Source organism: Gasterosteus aculeatus, chromosome 1, assembly GCF_964276395.1.
Source record: "Gasterosteus aculeatus chromosome 1, fGasAcu3.hap1.1, whole genome shotgun sequence".
Classification (NCBI taxonomy): Eukaryota; Metazoa; Chordata; class Actinopteri; order Perciformes; family Gasterosteidae; genus Gasterosteus; species Gasterosteus aculeatus.
Genome location: NC_135688.1, coordinates 11,899,322 through 11,918,301, shown reverse-complemented (window position 1 = coordinate 11,918,301; position 18,980 = coordinate 11,899,322). Strand labels below are relative to the sequence as shown.

The 18,980-nt window shown below is 40.6% G+C and overlaps 4 protein-coding genes across 8 annotated transcripts in view; 3 read left to right on the top strand and 1 right to left on the bottom strand.

Annotated features, from left to right (window-relative positions):
* Positions 1–1,057, top strand: part of LOC120823871 (roundabout homolog 2) — a 41,697-nt gene extending 40,640 nt beyond the window's left edge. For all 3 annotated transcript variants that reach the window (XM_040184315.2, XM_040184325.2, XM_040184306.2), the window contains exon 26: positions 360–1,057. In XM_040184315.2, coding sequence (XP_040040249.2) covers positions 360–380 — 21 coding nt within the window. In that variant the 3' untranslated portion in view covers positions 381–1,057. The remainder of the gene's footprint in view (positions 1–359) is intronic.
* Positions 1,058–4,467: 3,410 nt separating this feature from the next.
* lim2.3 (lens intrinsic membrane protein 2.3) lies at positions 4,468–7,085 on the top strand. Of its 2 annotated transcripts, none has more exons than XM_040184285.2 (5): positions 4,468–4,629; positions 5,220–5,427; positions 5,742–5,888; positions 5,973–6,107; positions 6,183–7,085. In XM_040184285.2, the coding sequence occupies exons 2-5, from the start codon at positions 5,253–5,255 to the stop codon at positions 6,239–6,241; spliced, it is 516 nt and encodes a 171-aa protein (XP_040040219.1). In that variant the 5' UTR covers positions 4,468–4,629; positions 5,220–5,252; the 3' UTR covers positions 6,242–7,085. The 2 variants fall into 2 exon arrangements, with proteins under 2 accessions (XP_040040219.1, XP_040040227.1); XM_040184293.2 differs by having other exon boundaries at positions 5,252–5,427; positions 6,183–6,336.
* hspa8b (heat shock protein family A (Hsp70) member 8b) lies at positions 6,589–11,200 on the bottom strand. Its single transcript, XM_040184259.2, has 9 exons — positions 10,895–11,200; positions 9,282–9,491; positions 8,991–9,196; positions 8,755–8,907; positions 8,082–8,637; positions 7,776–7,978; positions 7,488–7,686; positions 7,171–7,403; positions 6,589–7,082 (listed from the first exon to the last, which is right to left on the bottom strand). The coding sequence occupies exons 2-9, from the start codon at positions 9,484–9,486 to the stop codon at positions 6,873–6,875; spliced, it is 1,965 nt and encodes a 654-aa protein (XP_040040193.1). The 5' UTR covers positions 9,487–9,491; positions 10,895–11,200; the 3' UTR covers positions 6,589–6,872.
* A 4,070-nt stretch (positions 11,201–15,270) lies between these two features.
* On the top strand, positions 15,271–18,970 carry LOC120823849 (zona pellucida-like domain-containing protein 1). 2 transcript variants are annotated; one of them, XM_040184272.2, is made up of 11 exons: positions 15,271–15,299; positions 15,897–16,000; positions 16,087–16,313; positions 16,554–16,735; positions 16,826–16,898; positions 16,989–17,086; positions 17,172–17,252; positions 17,363–17,534; positions 17,637–17,736; positions 18,292–18,321; positions 18,440–18,970. In XM_040184272.2, the coding sequence occupies exons 1-11, from the start codon at positions 15,286–15,288 to the stop codon at positions 18,574–18,576; spliced, it is 1,218 nt and encodes a 405-aa protein (XP_040040206.2). In that variant the 5' UTR covers positions 15,271–15,285; the 3' UTR covers positions 18,577–18,970. The 2 variants fall into 2 exon arrangements, with proteins under 2 accessions (XP_040040206.2, XP_077954607.1); XM_078098481.1 differs by having other exon boundaries at positions 18,295–18,321; positions 18,440–18,712.
* Positions 18,971–18,980: the final 10 nt, after the last annotated feature.

Sequence of the window (18,980 nt, the reverse complement as noted above, 5' to 3'; positions counted from 1 at the left end):
TTGTATCAGTTCACAAACTGTTTCTCACTTCAAAGGTCTTGACAGTCATTATTAGGTGGAAATTTGAAATGTGCAGAAAAACCAGCAGTAATTGATCTTTTGTCGGCATTGAGAAGTGTATCCCTCAATGTTAAAATGCCCCTGTCAGAATGTATCTTGATCAAAACTTGCGTCATGATGAATTCTAAAAAAGAATTGAGAATAAAATATCCCAATATATTATTGGTATTGCTTATAACGATTCTCTACTGGTCAGGCTCTACAGTGTTTATTAATCTCAACGCTTCTGTTTCTGTAACCTGTATTTAAATGTGACTCTGCATCCACTGTCTCAATGCTCTCTGTGTGTGTGTTTCCAGAGTGTAGATGGACGCCAATGAATGAAGTCCTCTAATCCTCCGGTTCCCTGTCTTTGCAAGCCATCAATCTGTTGCCATGGTAACCTATGGGAAGCTGAAGACTTAAGGGAAAGCATCAAGGCTCGCCATCTGCCTTTTCACAGTGTATTTTTGTTTTATCCTAATGATTTTATGTTGATCACTCTTTCATGTATATAGCCATCTTTTCAATTTTGTAAAAAATGTGATCGGATGATGTATTACCAGCAGTGTATCTGGGGTTAAAAAATACAGTATTTTTAGCCATTGGGAAGTTCTTGTAACAATTACATTATTGTACAGCAAATAAATGAATGTATATTCTGTTTACTCCGGTCAATGAAACCATGATGATGTGCGCATTTGACAAAAGCTGGAGAAGATACAAGGCCGAACAATGGCTAATGAACTGGTGTGTGTGCGTGCGTGCGTGCGTGTGTGCGTGTGTGCGTGCGTGCGTGTGTGTGGGTGTGTGTGTGTGTGGGTGTGTGTGTGTGTGTGTGTGTATATGTGTCTCAGTGTTTGTGTCAGTGCATGATGTAGTGTTTGTGTGTTTGTCTTTTCATTTCTCATTGCCGTGTGACTGTGTACTGTGGTATCCCTGTAGATCACCAGTGTGTTATTTCTGTCAAGATCTATTATTATTTTTAAACTGCTAAATAAAACATTTATTACAAAAATGCTTCTGTGCATGTCCGAATTAAAGCATTTTTTGCCGCTCTTGCGCCATAGCTTTAGTGCCAGGAATGTCTGTCGGTCCAGCTCTGGTGATCCGCCGGCTGGATATATATTTTAAAATCTATAGAATAGTTTGCCATTAAATTGGGAAGACTCACTCAGAATTAGAATCAGAATCAGAATAACAAACTTTTTATTTGCCAGGTATGTTGGACATACAGGTAATTGTCGTGGTGGGTGGTGCACACATGGAGCAGGAGATTAATGTACAATTAAATTAACAATAGAATATAAAAGGATATAAAATAAGATAAAAAAAAGATAAAATGCACAGGCAAGTGTCCAGTGGGGGACCTGGGCTTTCATGATGACCCCGACGGGAAGAAGCTGTTTGTGTGGCGTGAGGTCTTGGTCCTGATGAACCTCAGCCTCCTGCCAGATGGAAGGGACACGAACAGTTTTTGTCCGGGTGAGAGGGGTCGGATACAATCCTTCTAGCTCGCTTCAGGGTTCCTAGAAGGACGGCCGCCGATCACCCTCTCTGCAGAGCGGCCTGCCATTGTCCTTGTCCTTGGCTGTGGCTGCAGCGTACTACAGCGTGTAAAAGTGCACCATCATCACCTTTGGCACGTTGAATTTCTTGAGCTGCCTCAGGAAGAACAACCTCTGCTGAGGCCTCTTGGGGTCCTGGGTTGTGATGGAGCCCAGAAAACAGAAGGACTCCACAATAGTGACGGGGGAGTCACACAGGGCGGTGGGGCCTGGTGGGGCTGCGTTTTTACATTTACGTTCTTACATTTACAACCATCTCCACTCCCCTGAACTGTTCCTTATTTAGTGATCTTTTCTTTTCTCTTTTCATATTATAGACTAGGATCAAAAACCTTTATTTCCCTGCTGCTTTGTAAAATAATCTGGGGTCTAAAATTAAGATTTTCTTTTCACAACAAGTAATTTAGCAAAACATTGTATTTTTCTAATGTATTTATTTTGAGCCAAACTCTAAATAGCATGCTGACTTTAGCATGTAGCACTGTGATTAGCCTCTTAGTTCTGTAAGTACGAATCTTCATTGTGTAAAGGTAACATATAAATAGGAGTTTTGTTGTGGAGAATACACATTTAAAATGTAGCAAAAGCAAAGCATATTCAAAATAATATATTTATGAAACTAGCTGTATGTGTGTTGGATAATTCTGATGCCTTGCAGGAGAAGACGGACAAGAAAGGGGGGGGGGGTAGACGGAGGAGTGAGCTCTCATTTTTCCATCAGAGCCGTCTCTGAGGGGTTTGTTATCTCCTGCTCCAGTAAAATGACTCTTCTCACACGAGCTGCAGGGAATGATTTGATGCCTTCTTCAGATTACAGAATTCTACGGAAGACCTGTCTGTGAATACGGTTTAATCAAAGGAAGTAACCTTCACCTGACTGTGAACATTCTTGAAATGTGAGAGTAAGATTTGACAAGCTTCGTTTGTGCCGTCGCCGTCCCAGCGCTTTGGTGCAGATCCTCAAACTCCGTGTTTTGCCAAGAAGGCAGTTGGATGGTGTGGAAAGTGAGTTGGACTCCACTGCCTCCGGCGCTACTCCCTGGGTCCCACCAGGCTAGGAGAAGGATAATGGTAATCCAACGCAATATAGAAGGGTCCAACCATTTTATGCTGTTAGGCCTGTAGTGTGGATTAAGGTCTCTGTGGTTTACACACAGACACACACACACACAAATGGCCACCCATAGTCTTTTATTGAGTCCACTTCACATATGTTCACAAGTCTACTCAATTGGATCAACGGGAAGATGGAAAATCCTCTTGTTTAGACTGGCGAAAAGTTTTTGTTCCACGATTCATCCCCAGACAGGTTGTGATTTACGAGCAAAATCAGCTCATGCATACACGTCCTCAACTTAAACCCTCTTCGTCTGACGGGTGTGAAAACAGCCTTCTGGTGGAAGGTGAAGTAGCATCATAAGCAGGGTTTTCCACAGGATTTTGTAAAGCTGTGGTGGGTGGGTGGACTGTGGGGTGTCTGTAAATCCAAATAAAGAGGAAAACTGAGCCATAAAACATTAGTGGTATGAATTCAAACTGAATTAAAGAAGGCCTGCCTGAATACTGACACCTCCGGGATCACAATACATTACTAGCTGAAGCCAGGTGGGGATTATCCTGCTGCAGTGTATCCCTACCTGCTCGACAGGTGTTCATCTGTATCTGATCCTGCAGGATCAATAAACTAAGCAGGAGCTGCTGGTCATTTTCATAATGGAAAGGAGATTATTTATGCTTTACATAAAACCAACATACAAGGCAATAAAACAACACAGGAGACATGAAAAGTGATTAGCGTCTCAAATTAAGAAGATAATTATGTCAATTCTGGATCAGGAAAGACTAATGGTCGAAAATGGTTTTGTAGAATGGAAATCAGATCAATCATCAAATCATTGAAAAATCTCACAAGAATTTGGATTATTCTATCCCAAACACTAGCAACACGCCCATTCATTTAAGACAAAATCCAACCAATGACTCAGTCGTTACTGCACGTCTGAATAAATGTCCCCATTTAATAGGTCATAAATAACACACGCATGGTGACTGTGACGCTCGGTGGCCCCAATTACACGTGCTGCATTTTGTCTGTAAAACTACCAGAATTTAAGTTGTGAGAACAGGTCAGACATAGAGAAGAATCGACACAAATCTGTACTCATCAACTGCCAGTGGCTTTTCAGATTTGATCCAAACAAACTTTCCATAATTGTTACAATTACATAATTGTAATTGTTGAATGTGATCATGTGGCTAAATTAAAGCTCCTCTAGCATTCCTCCCTGAGCTTCTCAACAGCATCACATCTTCATATGAAGGGATTTCGTGACTTGAGGCGAAGAGTTGTTTGGTGCACTGCACTGCCGCCTGCTGGTGGCAGTGCAGCGCACCAGCAGGCGGTGCCTCAAATGCCTCATAATACAGATAGCATCTCTGCTATGGCTCAAGAAGCCCCCTGACATGGCACAGTGCTGCAGGTGTGTGAAAACAGCAAGGCGAATGCCCAAAGCCTTTGGCAATAAGACCGCAGTGTTTACTCAATGTAATGCCGGCAGTTGTCCCACCGTTGTTCCGCCACATTTATGCAAATGATTGATTGAATGTAAATGAACACATTGCAAAACTTGAATTATAATAATGATGGCGAAGCAACATTAACGGAAACATGCTGGGATTAGCTTTTACATTTTAGAACTCAAACCATCTCTCTGTGGGGAGGCCTATTGAAGGCGTGTGGTTGTGCTGCATTTTGAATTAAAAGCCCAGTGTCATCAGTATTACTGAGTTGTGTGCAGCGCTTTGACAATTTTGTATTTTCAGCAGATTCCTTAAAACACAAAACTCTCCATGATTGGTTGTGGCTCAGCGTGCTCCATTGTTCCATCAGCCCGTTTGTTCGCTCCGTTTCCTAAGCACAAACAAAACTTTCCTGCCTGCACTGCGACAATATCGGGCTCCCGTGTGCTTTGATAACCCGAAATATTAGAATCTCTAACTTCTTTCTAAGGAAAAGATAAAGGTAGGTCATTAAAACTAAAATATTGTGTGAAATGAAATGTGCAATTTTTTAATACTTACGATTGGGAGTCCTTGAACTGTAAATGTCCTCTACATTAGCTTTTAGGAGGCTTGGGTAAACTCCTTTTTTAATGAACTATTGACCCAAGATGGGATCCGTCTATGGATGCAATTGAATTTCTAAATCTATTTTAGATACATTGATAATGATTCTATAGTTCAGCATTACATGTAAAATGTCTTTAGAAACACGGTAGTCTTGCCCCAAATCGAAAATACATTTCTGTGTCTTTGGAAAATGTTTTTAAAGATGGACTCGCCCTCAGTCTGGCAGGTTGAGGAGTGTCTGACTGAGCTGGCTGCTTGTTCACCGTGTCAATTCCTGCTGTCATTGCATAACGAGTACTGCTTCCACAATCAGATATGTCACGCTCCACTCTAACATTTGTGGCACCCTGCTGAATGTATTTAGTTCTTGTTTTATTCATATTTGGTGTTGCCCGACGCTCTAACAGGAGTTTGTGCTTTAATTGGTAGTGTAGGGTACAGATGTTTCAGACTCCCTGACCTGCTCTGTTTTCCCACTGTCAGTCAGTGGGCTTTATTGTTTTTTTTGGGGGCAGGATGTACAGCTTCATGGGAGGTGGTTTATTCTGCGCCGGAGTCGGGAACATACTCCTCATTGTCTCCACGGCAACTGACTACTGGATGCAGTACCGTCACTCCAGCAATTACATGCACCAGGGCCTGTGGCGCTACTGTGTGCCGGGGAAATGCATGACTCACACAGACAGCATCGGTGAGACTCAGTGCATGTGCACACCGGCCCGGGCCTCATCTTTATTTATTAGTGTGCTGACAATCAGTCTGTTAACTTCACACTGACCTTAATGAGTAGGGTATCACATGTAGTACAGAGGCTATGGTTGAGACTATGGAATATTTGAACAAGTTATATATCAAGAGGTTTAGTTATTTTCAGTCATCTGTCATGTTTAATTAAACGTACGAGTCTATTCACAAACACAAACATACACCAGCTCCGTAAACGCCACAAATATTGTGTGTAAAATTTAAGCACAATTCATAATTCATTTTGTCTCTCACCCACAGCGTACTGGGATGCCACCCGGGCCCTCATGATTCTTTCTCTGCTGGCTTGTTTCATCGGCATTGTGATTGGCGTCATGGCCTTTATCCACTACTCCTCAGAGGGGTTCGACAAGACCTTTGCAGCCGGCATCCTCTTCTTCATCTCCTGTAAGCGTCTCCACCACGGTTTGGCCAAGCCCCTCTGATGCAGCGCAACTCTTTCGTCAATTAAACATTCCTTTCTCTGCGCAGGCTTCTTTGTGTTGCTGGCCATGGCCGTGTACACAGGAGTGACAGTGAACTACTACGGTAAACGCTATGGCAGCTGGCGCTTCTCCTGGTCCTACATAATGGGATGGGTGTCAGTGGTGCTAACATTCTTCTCAGGTATAGGTCTCATTGAATAAGGAAATTGCACATATGCTTATTGTGTTCAGTTTTTCATCCATCTTATTATTCCAGGTATCTTCTACATGTGTGCCTACCGGATGCACGAATGCCCAAGAAACTCCACACGCTGACCTACAAAAACAAAAGGTCAATGGAATAACAGAATAATACTGCTTATAAACTTTGCAACTCCTTCATGTTGGTGCTAAATAAATGGGAAACATGTTGTTGGTCCCTTTATTATTGCAACTGTCAGATGCACAGCAGGGTTGGAGTTGATAACTTTGATGAAAGGTGAGAAATCCAGACGCTACTCAATCCAGGACAAGAGACTTCCCTCACCAGAATCAAACTAGTCATAGCCATATTAAAAGTCAACTGCAGCATCTTTAACATTTCTTATGTAGTTTTATGTAAATGCTCAAATCATTTGGCTACAGTAGCATTTGTAATTAATATTGTAAGATGAAAAAGCCAGTTCAAGGTTAAAAAAAAGGTTTATTTTGCAAAGCATTTGGAACAAACTGAGAAAAAAAATGGGGGAAAAACACCGTGGAAATAGACATTTCTGGATAAAACGCCGCTTGAAAGGACTTCTGAAAAGCCACAGAGAAGTGTTGCCATGAGCCCCGTGTTTGACATTATAACAATCCAAAAGAGCCATCAGTGAAGGTTCTGAAAGAACTCAGATATGACCGATATGCCCTCACTGACCCTTTCTTAAAGGGAGAACAAGCTCATGCAAGTTGGTAAACTGCAGGTTTAGTCGACCTCCTCAATGGTCGGGCCGGAGGACGCGCCACCGCCGGGAGCACCACCAGCTCCGCCGAAGCCACCTGGCATCCCACCAGGCATCCCGCCGGGCATCCCACCAGGCATCCCACCAGCATTTTGGTAGAGTTTGGTCATGATGGGGTTACACAACTTCTCCAACTCCTTCTGCTGATGCTCAAACTCCTCCTTCTCTGCAGACTGTTAAAAAAAAGGGGAAAGGGTTAATGTGATATATTTTTACACCTGTGCAACAAAAGTTAACCAGGAAACCTGTTGTAATTCACACCTGATTCCCATCAAGCCAGGTGATGACCTCGCTACACTTCTCCACAATCTTCTGTCTGTCCTCTTCGCTGATCTTGTCCTTCAGCTTCTCGTCCTCCACTGTGGACTTCATGTTGAAGGCGTACGACTCAAGACCATTCTTGGCAGACACCTTCTCCCTCTGCACATCATCCTCGGCCTTGTACTTATCGGCTTCCTGGACCATACGCTCGATATCCTCCTTGCTCAAGCGACCTGATGGGATTTTTAGGGTTTTTAACAAAGCTGAATCTGACTTTACGTTTTGCAATTAAGAAGCATACATTTTCTTGGGGTTACCTTTGTCGTTGGTGATCGTGATCTTGTTTTCCTTCCCGGTGCTCTTGTCAGCCGCGGACACATTCATGATGCCGTTGGCATCGATGTCAAAGGTCACTTCAATCTGAGGAACTCCTCGCGGTGCAGGTGGGATTCCAGTCAGCTCAAATTTGCCCAAATGGTTGTTGTCTTTGGTCATGGCCCTTTCTCCCTCAAACACCTGTACAGGTCAATGGGTTATTAAAGATTTATTCAAATGCAAGAGGTCTTTAGGATTGTGTTCTCTTCAGCGGATTATGGCGGTCATACCTGAATGAGCACACCAGGTTGGTTGTCCGAGTAGGTGGTAAAGGTCTGGGTCTGCTTTGTGGGAATAGTAGTGTTCCTCTTGATGAGCACAGTCATGACTCCTCCAGCAGTCTCAATGCCCAGAGACAAGGGGGTCACATCCAGCAGGAGCAGATCCTGCACGTTCTCAGATTTGTCACCAGACAGGATGGCAGCCTGCACCGCTGAAAAACAAAAAGGGTGGATATTATATTTTCTAAACTGCTTCTCTTTGTCAGGTGTTTACCAGTACAAAAGTGTCATTTTATGGGGAGGGGGCGGTGTTACCTGCACCGTAGGCCACTGCTTCATCTGGGTTAATGCTCTTGTTCAGCTCCTTCCCGTTGAAAAGGTCCTGCAGCATCTTCTGGATCTTGGGAATACGAGTTGAACCTCCGACCAAGACAATGTCGTGGATCTGAGCCTTGTCCATCTTGGCGTCACGAAGAGACTTCTCCACAGGTTCCAGGGTTCCTCGGAACAAGTCTGCGTTCAGCTCCTCGAACCGGGCCCGGGTAATTGAGGTGTAGAAGTCGACTCCCTCGTACAGGGAGTCGATTTCAATGCTAGCCTGAGTGCTGGATGACAAAGTGCGCTTGGCCCTCTCGCACGCTGTACGCAGACGGCGGACCGCCCTCTTGTTGTCGCTGATGTCTTTTTTGTACTTGCGTTTGAATTCTGAGATGAAGTGGTTGACCATGCGGTTGTCGAAGTCTTCGCCACCCAAGTGGGTGTCTCCTGCCGTTGACTTGACCTCGAAGATGCCGTCTTCAATAGTCAAGATGGAGACATCGAATGTGCCGCCGCCCAGGTCAAAGATGAGGACATTCCTCTCAGCTCCCACCTGTAGTTTGAAACCATTAGATTAGTACATTTTCTGATATAGCATGATGCGTTTTAGCCAAGCAGATTACAAATTTCTGCGTTTGAGACAATTTCTCACACACAATATTGTTTTAACCTTTTTGTCTAGGCCGTAAGCGATGGCAGCAGCAGTTGGCTCGTTGATGATACGAAGGACATTTAGTCCAGAAATGGTCCCTGCATCTTTGGTAGCCTGGCGCTGAGAGTCGTTGAAGTAGGCAGGTACAGTCACCACTGCATTGGTTACAGTCTGAAAGAAGATCATCATCAAGTTTAAGTTGTGGGACAAATTCTAAAATTTCTACAATGAACTGACAAGACTAACAACCGTACCTTCCCAAGGTATGCCTCTGCAATCTCCTTCATTTTAATGAGCACCATGGAGGAGATCTCCTCTGGGTAGAAGGCCTTTGTCTCTCCCTTGTACTCTACTTGTACCTTTGGGCGTGTCGAATCATCAATGACTGTAAATGGCCAGTGTTTCATGTCTGACTGGACAACATTATCATCAAACCGACGGCCAATGAGACGCTTTGCATCTAAAAAATGAACAATGAAAACAATTAATAAACAGAAACGTGAAAGTTATCCAATCAAACTTGTTAAGACAAAAATATTTCTTACCAAATACGGTGTTGTTGGGGTTCAGGGCCACCTGGTTCTTGGCTGCATCTCCAATGAGCCTCTCAGTATCCGTGAAGGCGACGTAACTGGGCGTGGTGCGGTTTCCCTGATCATTGGCAATGATCTCAACTTTGCCATGCTGGAACACGCCTACACAGGAGTAGGTGGTGCCCAGGTCAATGCCGACTGCTGGTCCCTTAGACATGGTTCCTGAGGTGAAAAAAAAAATGTCAGTCAATCATGTTGGCACTAAACTGACCATGCAATTACAAGACAGACTGCAGCCGTGTGTGGCCACAGTGGTGCGAAGTGGCATAATGGAGGATTATAAGTGAATCCACTCAATTTAATTGTTAAACAAATAGTTTTATTTCTTTTTTAAAATGTGAAACCTTTGATTTCAGTGTGTACACTTTTAAGTTTCTGACAACTTAAATCTTTTGGTTTGAGAAGCAATCATGTGAAACTGGGTGCTCAACTTAATCTTCATCTTAAACCAAATAAAATCTGGAAAATGAGTAGGCAAACAGTTGGATGACTCAGTCAGTGGGGACTTCTTGGAAACCAAAGTTTTGAGTTGCCACAACAGCAGACTAACACAATTTAATGTTAGCCGTGGGTTAAGCCACATGGGAGGTTAACAATGCTTCTCATAAATGGCGACGGGCTAATGAGCACAGTGTAGGCCTCTGAAAGGAAATTTACAAATGCTAGTAGTTCCAGGAAGTATGAGGCAACATGAGTGTACCGTTTATATCCGGTACAACTGGGTGTGGAGAATTGATCCAATTAATGATTAATACTATGCCGTATGTTGGGGAAATTGTGTAAATGATTACTGTGTATATCTGTAGATAATCTAGGATTACCTGTAGAAGGCCATGGGTCGGGGCTTATTTTAGGCAAATGAGTGACGTTATGCAACGTGCTCTATCGATTGTGTAAGGCGCGAACTGGTCGATGGTGGCGAATAGCATTTTACGTAGATTATTGAAAATAAATAGTTTAAAACTTCATCTAGGACTCCTAGAGGCGAACTTGACCAGGGTCGATCGGGCGTGCCGGTCGTTTGGTTTCAAGGGCAGGGAAGGAATGAGCCGGTTACAAAGAGGATGAATGGCGTCGTGAGCCCACGTGGTCCACCGCATGGCGCGTCATTCACACCGGCGCAGCCTGGAACTTTCTGGAACATTCGTTTCGAGTCTTTTCGATTTACGATCAATAACGCTCACCTTGAACCGTAACGTTAAATGACGAGCCAAACCTCGACGCACATTAGCGACTTTACAACCCAAATCGCAAACTATTTTTTATATTAGCGGCTATTTTCTGCGACGTTCGGGATAAGATAAGTTAGCCCTAAAATTAACTCTGACATTGAAAAGTCATCCTAACGCACCGGTTAATAAGATATGGAGGAGACATTAATGGCCTTAAGACAGCGTTACAATATGAAGCCGGGCCTCGGGAAGGCCAAATTAATGCCAAACCCTAATGGCGCCAGCTAACGTTAACTTGAATAGTGTGACGTTTACGACAGTAAAACGTAACTTATCGCGAGTACAGACCTAGTAAAATGACTACAGTACATAATTCACCTAGAGAATACTTACCTCCGGTGCTTAAGTCTGCTCGTCGTTAGAGAACCGTTGGTCAATGCAGATACAACAGGATCCTTCACTGTGTAATGGCTCCTTTTATCCCGCTGTCTCCCGTCTAAGAACTCTCCAGAACATGGGAGGAGCGATGATGGCCAATCGGCTTCCGTCACAGCGCCATTAATGGACCAATCAGAATTAGCTAAAGAATGACTCAGCAGTTGCTACCAAGTCTGCGGAATGTTTTGGCTTTCTAGTGCCTTCGAGCAATCGCTAACAAACACTGGTGGATGAAGTCTTCTGATACGTTACTTACTGCCCAGTCGTGGAAGAAATACACAGATCTTTTAATTTCAGTAAAATATTAAATATCACATTTTAGAAATACCATGTTACAAGCAAAAACCCAATCATCCAAACTCTTACTTAAGTAATACTACATAAGTATTATAATCAAAATAGCTCAATCATGTCCTTCACTGGATTGTCATTAATATTATTTATCCTAAGCATTACTCATTTTTCACGGTGGTGTGTTGGTTGGATAGATGGATAATACAAGGTTTATTTTTCATTATTTTATATGCAACTGGGCAGCTTAGTTAGAATTTACTTTCAAACTTGTTGAGTCGACGTATAAGTAAGCGTATAAGCGTGGGTTTATTTCCTGTTTTATTTTGTATTTTCCTGCTTCTCGTATCCCTGATTGACTTCAGTTCCTGCTCCAGTGTGTTTTCACCCCATCTGTGATTGTCCGGTTTGTCCCTGATTGTCCATGTAATCACAAGTGTATTTAAACCCTGTATGTCCCTTGTCTCTTAGTCAAGGTCGGTGAGTCTCGTTGGATAGTCTGTTTGTCCCTAGGCCTTCTAGTTTTATTTGTTGTGAATCGTTTGAGTCGTCCTGTCTCGTGTTCCTGGACATCCTGGTGATAATAAAGTATAGTTCACATTAGCTTTATTATGACCAAAGACAATGTGATGCAATAGTATAATTACAGGCACATACGTTTTAGTATGTATACTTTCATAATTTTAAGCTACAACATGGAACTTTCCAATGTAAATTAAGAAACAGATTACTCCGACATAAATAAATGTATATATGAATATATATATGGGGCATTATACCAAATTATTTCAAAGTGCGGTCCCACAACAAAAACAAATATTTATTAAAAAATGAGGTATTCAGACATAAGTATTTACTAAGAATATATTATTGTCTATTTAAACCCACGGTGTTAAATTAGAGAGAGATGAGATATTTACCGAAATTAATATTTAGATTTCAGGGTTCAAACAGCTACTTATATTGTGTATATTATACACTTTCTAGATTTTTTTCAATGGTTTAATATCAAAGAAATTTATGATTCATTTTAAACAAAAGTTGTGATATTTAGATTTATTGTTTTTAAATAAAAAACTAATGAGTAGTTAAATCCGATCATTTTGAAATAAATGCGTGTGGACTAAACGGTAAACATGCAGATAATGCTGGTTTCTATCTGAAATTGTTATTAATTATGATAACACATTAAAATGCCAAAAGGAGTTTAAGACATTGGAGCAAAGGTACTGAGAGAATACAGACAAAGAGTGAGGGATGACCCAGTGAAACCAAGAATATTTTAAGAAGAAAAAAGAAAATAAATAAATAAGAAAGAAAGAAGGAAAATTGAAATGTATCCAACAGGAAGCCAAAGAATATACAAAAATCATCCAGGAAAACAAAGCGTTTTGGTGAAAAAATACAGAGCGAGATGGAGACATTTTTCAGGGCTTCCACACCAAGAACAGGAGAAGGGCAAAAATCGGTTTCTACAGAAAATTACAGAAGCTGGAGTAGAGGGTCAAAGACGCTTGCAGTGAAGCGAAGCATACTTCTAAAAAATGTCACAGCTTAAGGTTCAGGTTGACATGAGACGAGTCAAATTGTTCTCCAGGAACCAAACCTCACAAGGATGTACGTTCTTGTTCATATCAGAAAGACTTCTTCTTTTTGAGAAAAGCATTCAAATGAGAGAGAATAACTCACCCTGATATAACATGCCATATTATCACCTCTAAAACTTCAAGTACTTACATTTTTGGATAAAAAGGAGTATTTCCACCACCTAAGGAGAGTTCAAGTATTGTATAACTCTTTGGAGTCAGTGCAAGTACAAGGAGACCGGAAAAGCTTAAACCCACCTACAGGTGTCGGGTTAAACCCCATTACGTCTCTGTCGCTTTGGTGCAACACTAAATATTAATTTGAGAACTGATATTGACATTATAGATTCACGCCCGAAAACCACCAAGTAGGTCATGGATCATCAAGTTGAATAGCTAACCCAGGGATTGGTTTACGAATACGAATAGGTGTTACATTTGTTTGATGGTGGGACTCGGAGTGCAGAATTGACCTTTGACGATTGATACAAAATTCCTATTGTTTAAAGGAAATCTATAAGGTTAGACTAAATAATCCAATACTCGCATGCAAACGTGCAATATGGACATAAGAAAAGAAAAGATACGTTCTGATAAAGCTAACAACTACAATGTATACAAGTTAGACAGAACATGTCCACCAATATTGAATCAAGCATATTCCTGGGATTTACTTTGTCAATCAAGTTGCCAAACTTGACCTGCACAGGCTATAAGGCTGCTATCAATTCCTTGTTGTTTAAATTGCCAACAAAAGCTCAATTAGAAATGTCAGATTTAATAAAACCCCTCTAAAACCTAAATAGAACCAATTATCATTCATGGATATATGTCCTATATTCACTCTCTTTTTGCCTAATTTTTAGTCTCCACCAATTTACCAAAATGTGTTGTGGACCAACGTACAAGCTGATATTGATACATCTGGGAGAAGCCCCTCCATCCGTCACAGTAAAGCAAACAATACACTCTCTTGCTTAATTCTCAGGCAACACGGGGATCCTGTGCAGCGTCATCCTATCTCGTACCAGCCTACTTTAATGAATCCCCGAGGGCCACGCTCAATGCCCCTGATCCGACTTCTATAATGTGCCCTCGGTAACACTAACGGCATGGTTTGCAGACAAATACTTATTTAGAGCACAAAGGGGATATTAAAACTGGCCTTTGACATCAGATACATCTAAAGTAACCTAAACAACACCTTTTGCAGGCTGTATCGTCACGGTGTATTGTGGTGATGTTCTCCGGGACCTGATATTGTAATGCTTCACAAAAGACTTTGGATTCCTTTTAAAAGGTGTGTCTTTACCTGCAGACTGTACACGACAGCACCAACATCTTCTATTTACAGCCTGAGGCCATAACAAGACTGAACCATTGTAAAACTTGCTCTCCGAAGAACAATAAAAAGACTTTTATCACATCATAAGATCCCCAAAGGGAACACTTGAGATCAGAGCCCATATCCTGCTCTTTCAAAGTCCAAAGAGTAAAAAAAAACACTGTATATCTTTATTATGGTTTCCTGTGCAACAGTAACCCTGCTCAAACTCAAGAGCGCAATCAAGGGTTTTCCTTTGCACAGCAATAATACAATCCATCAGTCTTGCATTGCCCTTCTTTTTTCCATGTTCCAGGTTGCTCATGCATTAATGGCACTTTAAAAGTGACGGCTGTAAATATGGCAACATGGGTCTCAGTCTGGCACCCTGCTGAGAAACATCGCTGTTTAGGTACATTACGCATTAAAAAAGAAAACTAAGCAACCAATTAACGTTTTATTGAAATTACATAATAAGGAATTAACTCGTGTCAGTCACTAAAGTACTTACTGCCCTCATGGAGGACTTGTACACGCTCAAATGAATGATTTCTTCTGAGTTCAATATCGTCATTTTGATAATACAACCAAGCTGGACTTGAAATGAATCATTTCAAATTAACAAATATGACCAAAAAAGGCTCATATAACCATAAGTATTCTTTTGATATTTTTTGTAACACAGAATTCCACTTGTTCAAGGAAGTAAATACATTATAAAGATGGAAAATGCTGATTAAGAAACTTCATCTAAAATAACTGTTTCCACAAAGACTTATTAGAGACGTATTACTTAAAAACCCTGGTTTGCCATTTCTTAAGATTAATTAGAGATTAATAACTTTATATAAATATTGTTATATAAAGTAGAACGTATAATTTATATATATATATATATATATATATATATATATATAAATGTAAGTATACGTTGAGTTGGCATATTAGACATATTAGACTGTGTGAAAAAAATAACCTATTTAAGATGAAGTGTTATTCAAATGGAACAAATATTCAGAAAAAAGGGTCAATTATGTGAAAAACCCAACTCATGTTACACTATTGTCTGAGATGCTCCACACGCCCATGTAGGGGAGAAAGTATAAATGAGGAGACTTGTTGTGTAGCTGATAGGAAAACGGAAAATGACGGCTTACAGGTGAGTCCCTGCAATATCTTCACCACATCCCTTTTCCTTGTATTTCTATAAGGTTAATTTTATTGATTTCTAATCTTTGCAATAAAACATGTTATTCTCTTTTACTTAATTTAAATACATAGATTCTTTATTAACAATGAAGAAAGTTTTCAACCAAATTTGGTCGATTAAAATGAATGTGAGTTTTATGTGTTAAATAATAGCACATTCTTCTAATTCCCTTGATTTACAAAATGCAAGATATGTCAATGAGGAAGTACAGTTAGTATTTTATAATATATTATATATCTTGAAAAGCTTCATTAAAAAACGTAACTGAATTAAAGGATGTTCTTCAAATTTCCCCTTTTAAATTTAAGATAGTTCTTTCCTGAAAATATTCATAAATCGCTTTGAAGCCCAAGTTTAGGAATATATTTCCTTTGTCTTTCAAGTGACTGCTTTTAATAACTTAGTCGGTTTTTCCCTCGTTCGCTCATTTTTCATGTCAGAAATTTGGAACAGTTTTCTTTTCAAGGCACTTCACTTTCCTCTGAAAGAAGATGACAAGTGCCGTGGATCTCATTGTCTTTCTGATTTCTCATGGCCCACTCACAGAAATATGAGAGTAGTAATTCTTGCGTGCCAGCTTTGCCTCATTCTGAGGATTGAGGCCCAGATACCACCTCCTTGCATAGGCAGCAGTTCAACAAGACCTCCAGGTTTGTGTCATTTTCATTCATATGCTCTTAAATTACTGTTATTTTCAGTCTGCCATTAACTTCCTCTTTTTTTTAACCCTTCCCAGAAAATTCGGACATAAATGTGACCTGTGGCTCTGAGTATATGTCCCTGCGCATCTACCTTTGTCCGATGTACCAAGCTCTATACAATGAGACTCAGATGGTCCTCAATAATCAGATAAACAAACCGCAGTGCTATGGGACTCCTGACTGGACCGCCAACCCGCCAGTTTTAACGTTCAGATTCCCCCTGAATGACAGTTCTATCTCATCCTGCAATAATAAGTTGGAGGTATTTTACAATAACTTTTGCAAAGTATACATAAACTATGGTACTTTATTAACATATGTACTGGTAGATCTTATTCCATGACGGCTAAAAGGATTTTTGTGGCATGCAGAACATTTCTGCTCTTGGTTAATTTTATCATCAATAAAAGAAAACCAAAGCAATGAAAGTCGTTATATCTTCAAAACTCCACCAAGGAATTGACCAGAGAATGTATATATGTTCTATTTGTCTCTTCAATAGATAACCAATAAGGCTGGGACTGGAGATTTTGCTGACTTCTCGAACGTCCAGTTCGTCAACATCTCTGGCGCTGTTACCTCGATAGACCCGTCTGTGTCCATCACCTATCGCTCTCTGCTCCTGTACATGTACTCCTGCGCTTACCCGATGCAGTACATCGTGAACAACACTCAGCTGAGCGTGTGAGTGTGTCATGAATAAAACTGCATGTGAAAACATTTGAACCGGGCTACATTTTGATTTATACAGGGTTTTTTCTTCATCTAATGCAGTTCAGGTATGAATCTTGCCATACAAGACAACAACGGCAGCTTCATCAGCACACTGAGTATGCAGCTCTTCCAGGTAAGACCTGCTCCACAGTAGCTTTTGAGAATTGGACAGTTGTCATTCCTCTTTTTAACTTCATTTTTAAAAATAATTTTCTGTGAACAGGATGACCTCTACACACAGAAACTTGCCATCCCACCAACTGGGCTAAACCTGAAGACCAAGATCTTTGTTATGGTTAAGGCCACCAATCTGACAAACAAGTACTCAAGTTTTGACAGCTTGCAGTTGACCATAGGTTACATAAATAAGAAATTACACTTCAAATCCACTTGTCTGTCCTTTCAGGTTCAACGTGTTGCTGGACAGATGTTTCGCAACAACAAGTCCTTACGCCGTGCGGACCACCTTTTATGACCTCTTTGTTGGGTGAGGTCAATACATATAACCACACCATTTCATCTACCACTCAACTCCATTGCTCTTTGCACTTCCACGTGGGCAGTGCCATCACCTGTCTCTTTTTTTTCCCTCACAAGGTGCCAAAAAGACCCTCAAACCAAAGTGGAGCTGAATGGGGCGTCCCAGAGTGCAAAATTCTCCTTTGAGGCCTTCAGATTTGTGCAGGACAACGGAAAACCAATTTCCACTTTCTTCATACACTGCGTCACCAGGCTGTGTGAGGTGTCCTCATGTAGCCAATTACAGCCGGTGAGTAGAGACAAATCCTAATTTTCGAGATGTCAAAAATAGTTGTTGACTATGTTTGATTCATACTTGATTTATTTGTTTCTCTTTATTTATTTTGAGCAGGTTTGCAATGGAGCCGGAAGGAGAAAGAGAGAGGCACCAGATGTGTCGCCCAACGCTACATTAACCTCGCCTGTCATTCTTGTGGGGAAACAAAGCACCGGTGCGTCTTTAGGGAAAAATTATACAATCAAAGATAACTCACTTTAAAAACGTACTTCTTGAATAAATGTAGAAATGGTCAAAATTTGGTTAAAAATGACCCACTTTACTTTACCATTAAATATTTAAAATCGGGGCACTTAACTTTTTTTTTAGCAAACAATATTAATTTGATCCATAGTGACCATCTTTCCTTAAGGGCAAATGCGATTGTTTGCTTTATTGCCGAGAAAAGAAAAAACGTCACTGGTCTCACGTTGGTATGCCAAATATAAAGCTACAGTCAGAATATAGACTGGAAGTTGAAAAAAAATGATTTACCAAAACAAGATATGGATAACATGTTAATTATTAAGGCTCGCTGGTTAATCTATGCCTGGTGACAGCTTCACATTTTGCAAACAGACATCAAATGCTTTTGATATTTCCACTTTTGATTTGAAGCAAAAGTGCAAATAGGAAAGAATGTATTTTAATCTTATCAGTAATTTTGATCATTAATAACAAAAAGTGAATCTTGGCATTTGCTGACTATAGATTTCTTTATTTTTTTCAGAAGATGCTCAGAATTTTGCTGCTTCCTACGGTAAGAATCTTGATTGGTCACTATTTTCTCAGTCATATGAGCAAAATCACTTAATATGCCCATGTAGGATAATACTGTGTTTATATCCTAATGCATTTCCTCTTCTACGCTCTCACAGGCGTATCATCTGAGAGCAACTACAGCGGCCCCGTGGTCGGTGTTATTGTCTGCGTGGTGATCTTATCTATTCTTCTCGTCGCCATGGCTGCCTACTTTGTGGTGACTGTCAGAAGAAGAAAATCAATCGCCCGTTAACATGCACATCATGACATCTCAGCACATCACCCTCTAAAATGCATGGTCATTCCTGCCAAATGACAAACAATAAACATTATACTTCTGTCTTTCTACTATTCTCCATGTCATGAACAGCTTTATGACAAGATGATTTAGCATTCATCTATACTTATAATAACCAAATCACGTAGTTTATTAATGTGGAGATAAGGGGATAGAATTTGCCTGCATTATAATTTGGTGTTAGTCTTAATCAAGTTGTCAGTCCTATTGTCATATTTTATAAACGGTGATAACCTTTGTAATCAGTTAGAGGTTGTGTACTCGGGAACTTTTAAAAGGTTTAAATAAGAATGAAGAAAGTGCCATCTGTATTCTTTGATCATAAAAATAAAGATGAAAAAATTATGAAGTCCTATTCC

Bases quoted from the DNA above. Each gene is read 5' to 3' on its own strand.
- lim2.3 (XM_040184285.2), top strand. From the start codon at position 5,253: ATGTACAGCTTCATGGGAGGTGGTTTATTCTGCGCCGGAGTCGGGAAC. The intron at 5,428-5,741 runs GTGAGACTCAGT...TCTCACCCACAG, and splicing joins GACTCACACAGACAGCATCG to CGTACTGGGATGCCACCCGG. The intron at 6,108-6,182 runs GTATAGGTCTCA...TTATTATTCCAG, and splicing joins GGTGCTAACATTCTTCTCAG to GTATCTTCTACATGTGTGCC.
- hspa8b (XM_040184259.2), bottom strand. From the start codon at position 9,486: ATGTCTAAGGGACCAGCAGTCGGCATTGACCTGGGCACCACCTACTCC. The intron at 8,638-8,754 runs GTTAAAACAATA...TTCAAACTACAG, and splicing joins CTTACGGCCTAGACAAAAAG to GTGGGAGCTGAGAGGAATGT. The intron at 7,083-7,170 runs GTGTGAATTACA...TTTTTTTAACAG, and splicing joins CCTGGCTTGATGGGAATCAG to TCTGCAGAGAAGGAGGAGTT.
- LOC120823849 (XM_040184272.2), top strand. The intron at 16,001-16,086 runs GTTTGTGTCATT...AACCCTTCCCAG, and splicing joins CAGTTCAACAAGACCTCCAG to AAAATTCGGACATAAATGTG. The intron at 18,322-18,439 runs GTAAGAATCTTG...ACGCTCTCACAG, and splicing joins GAATTTTGCTGCTTCCTACG to GCGTATCATCTGAGAGCAAC.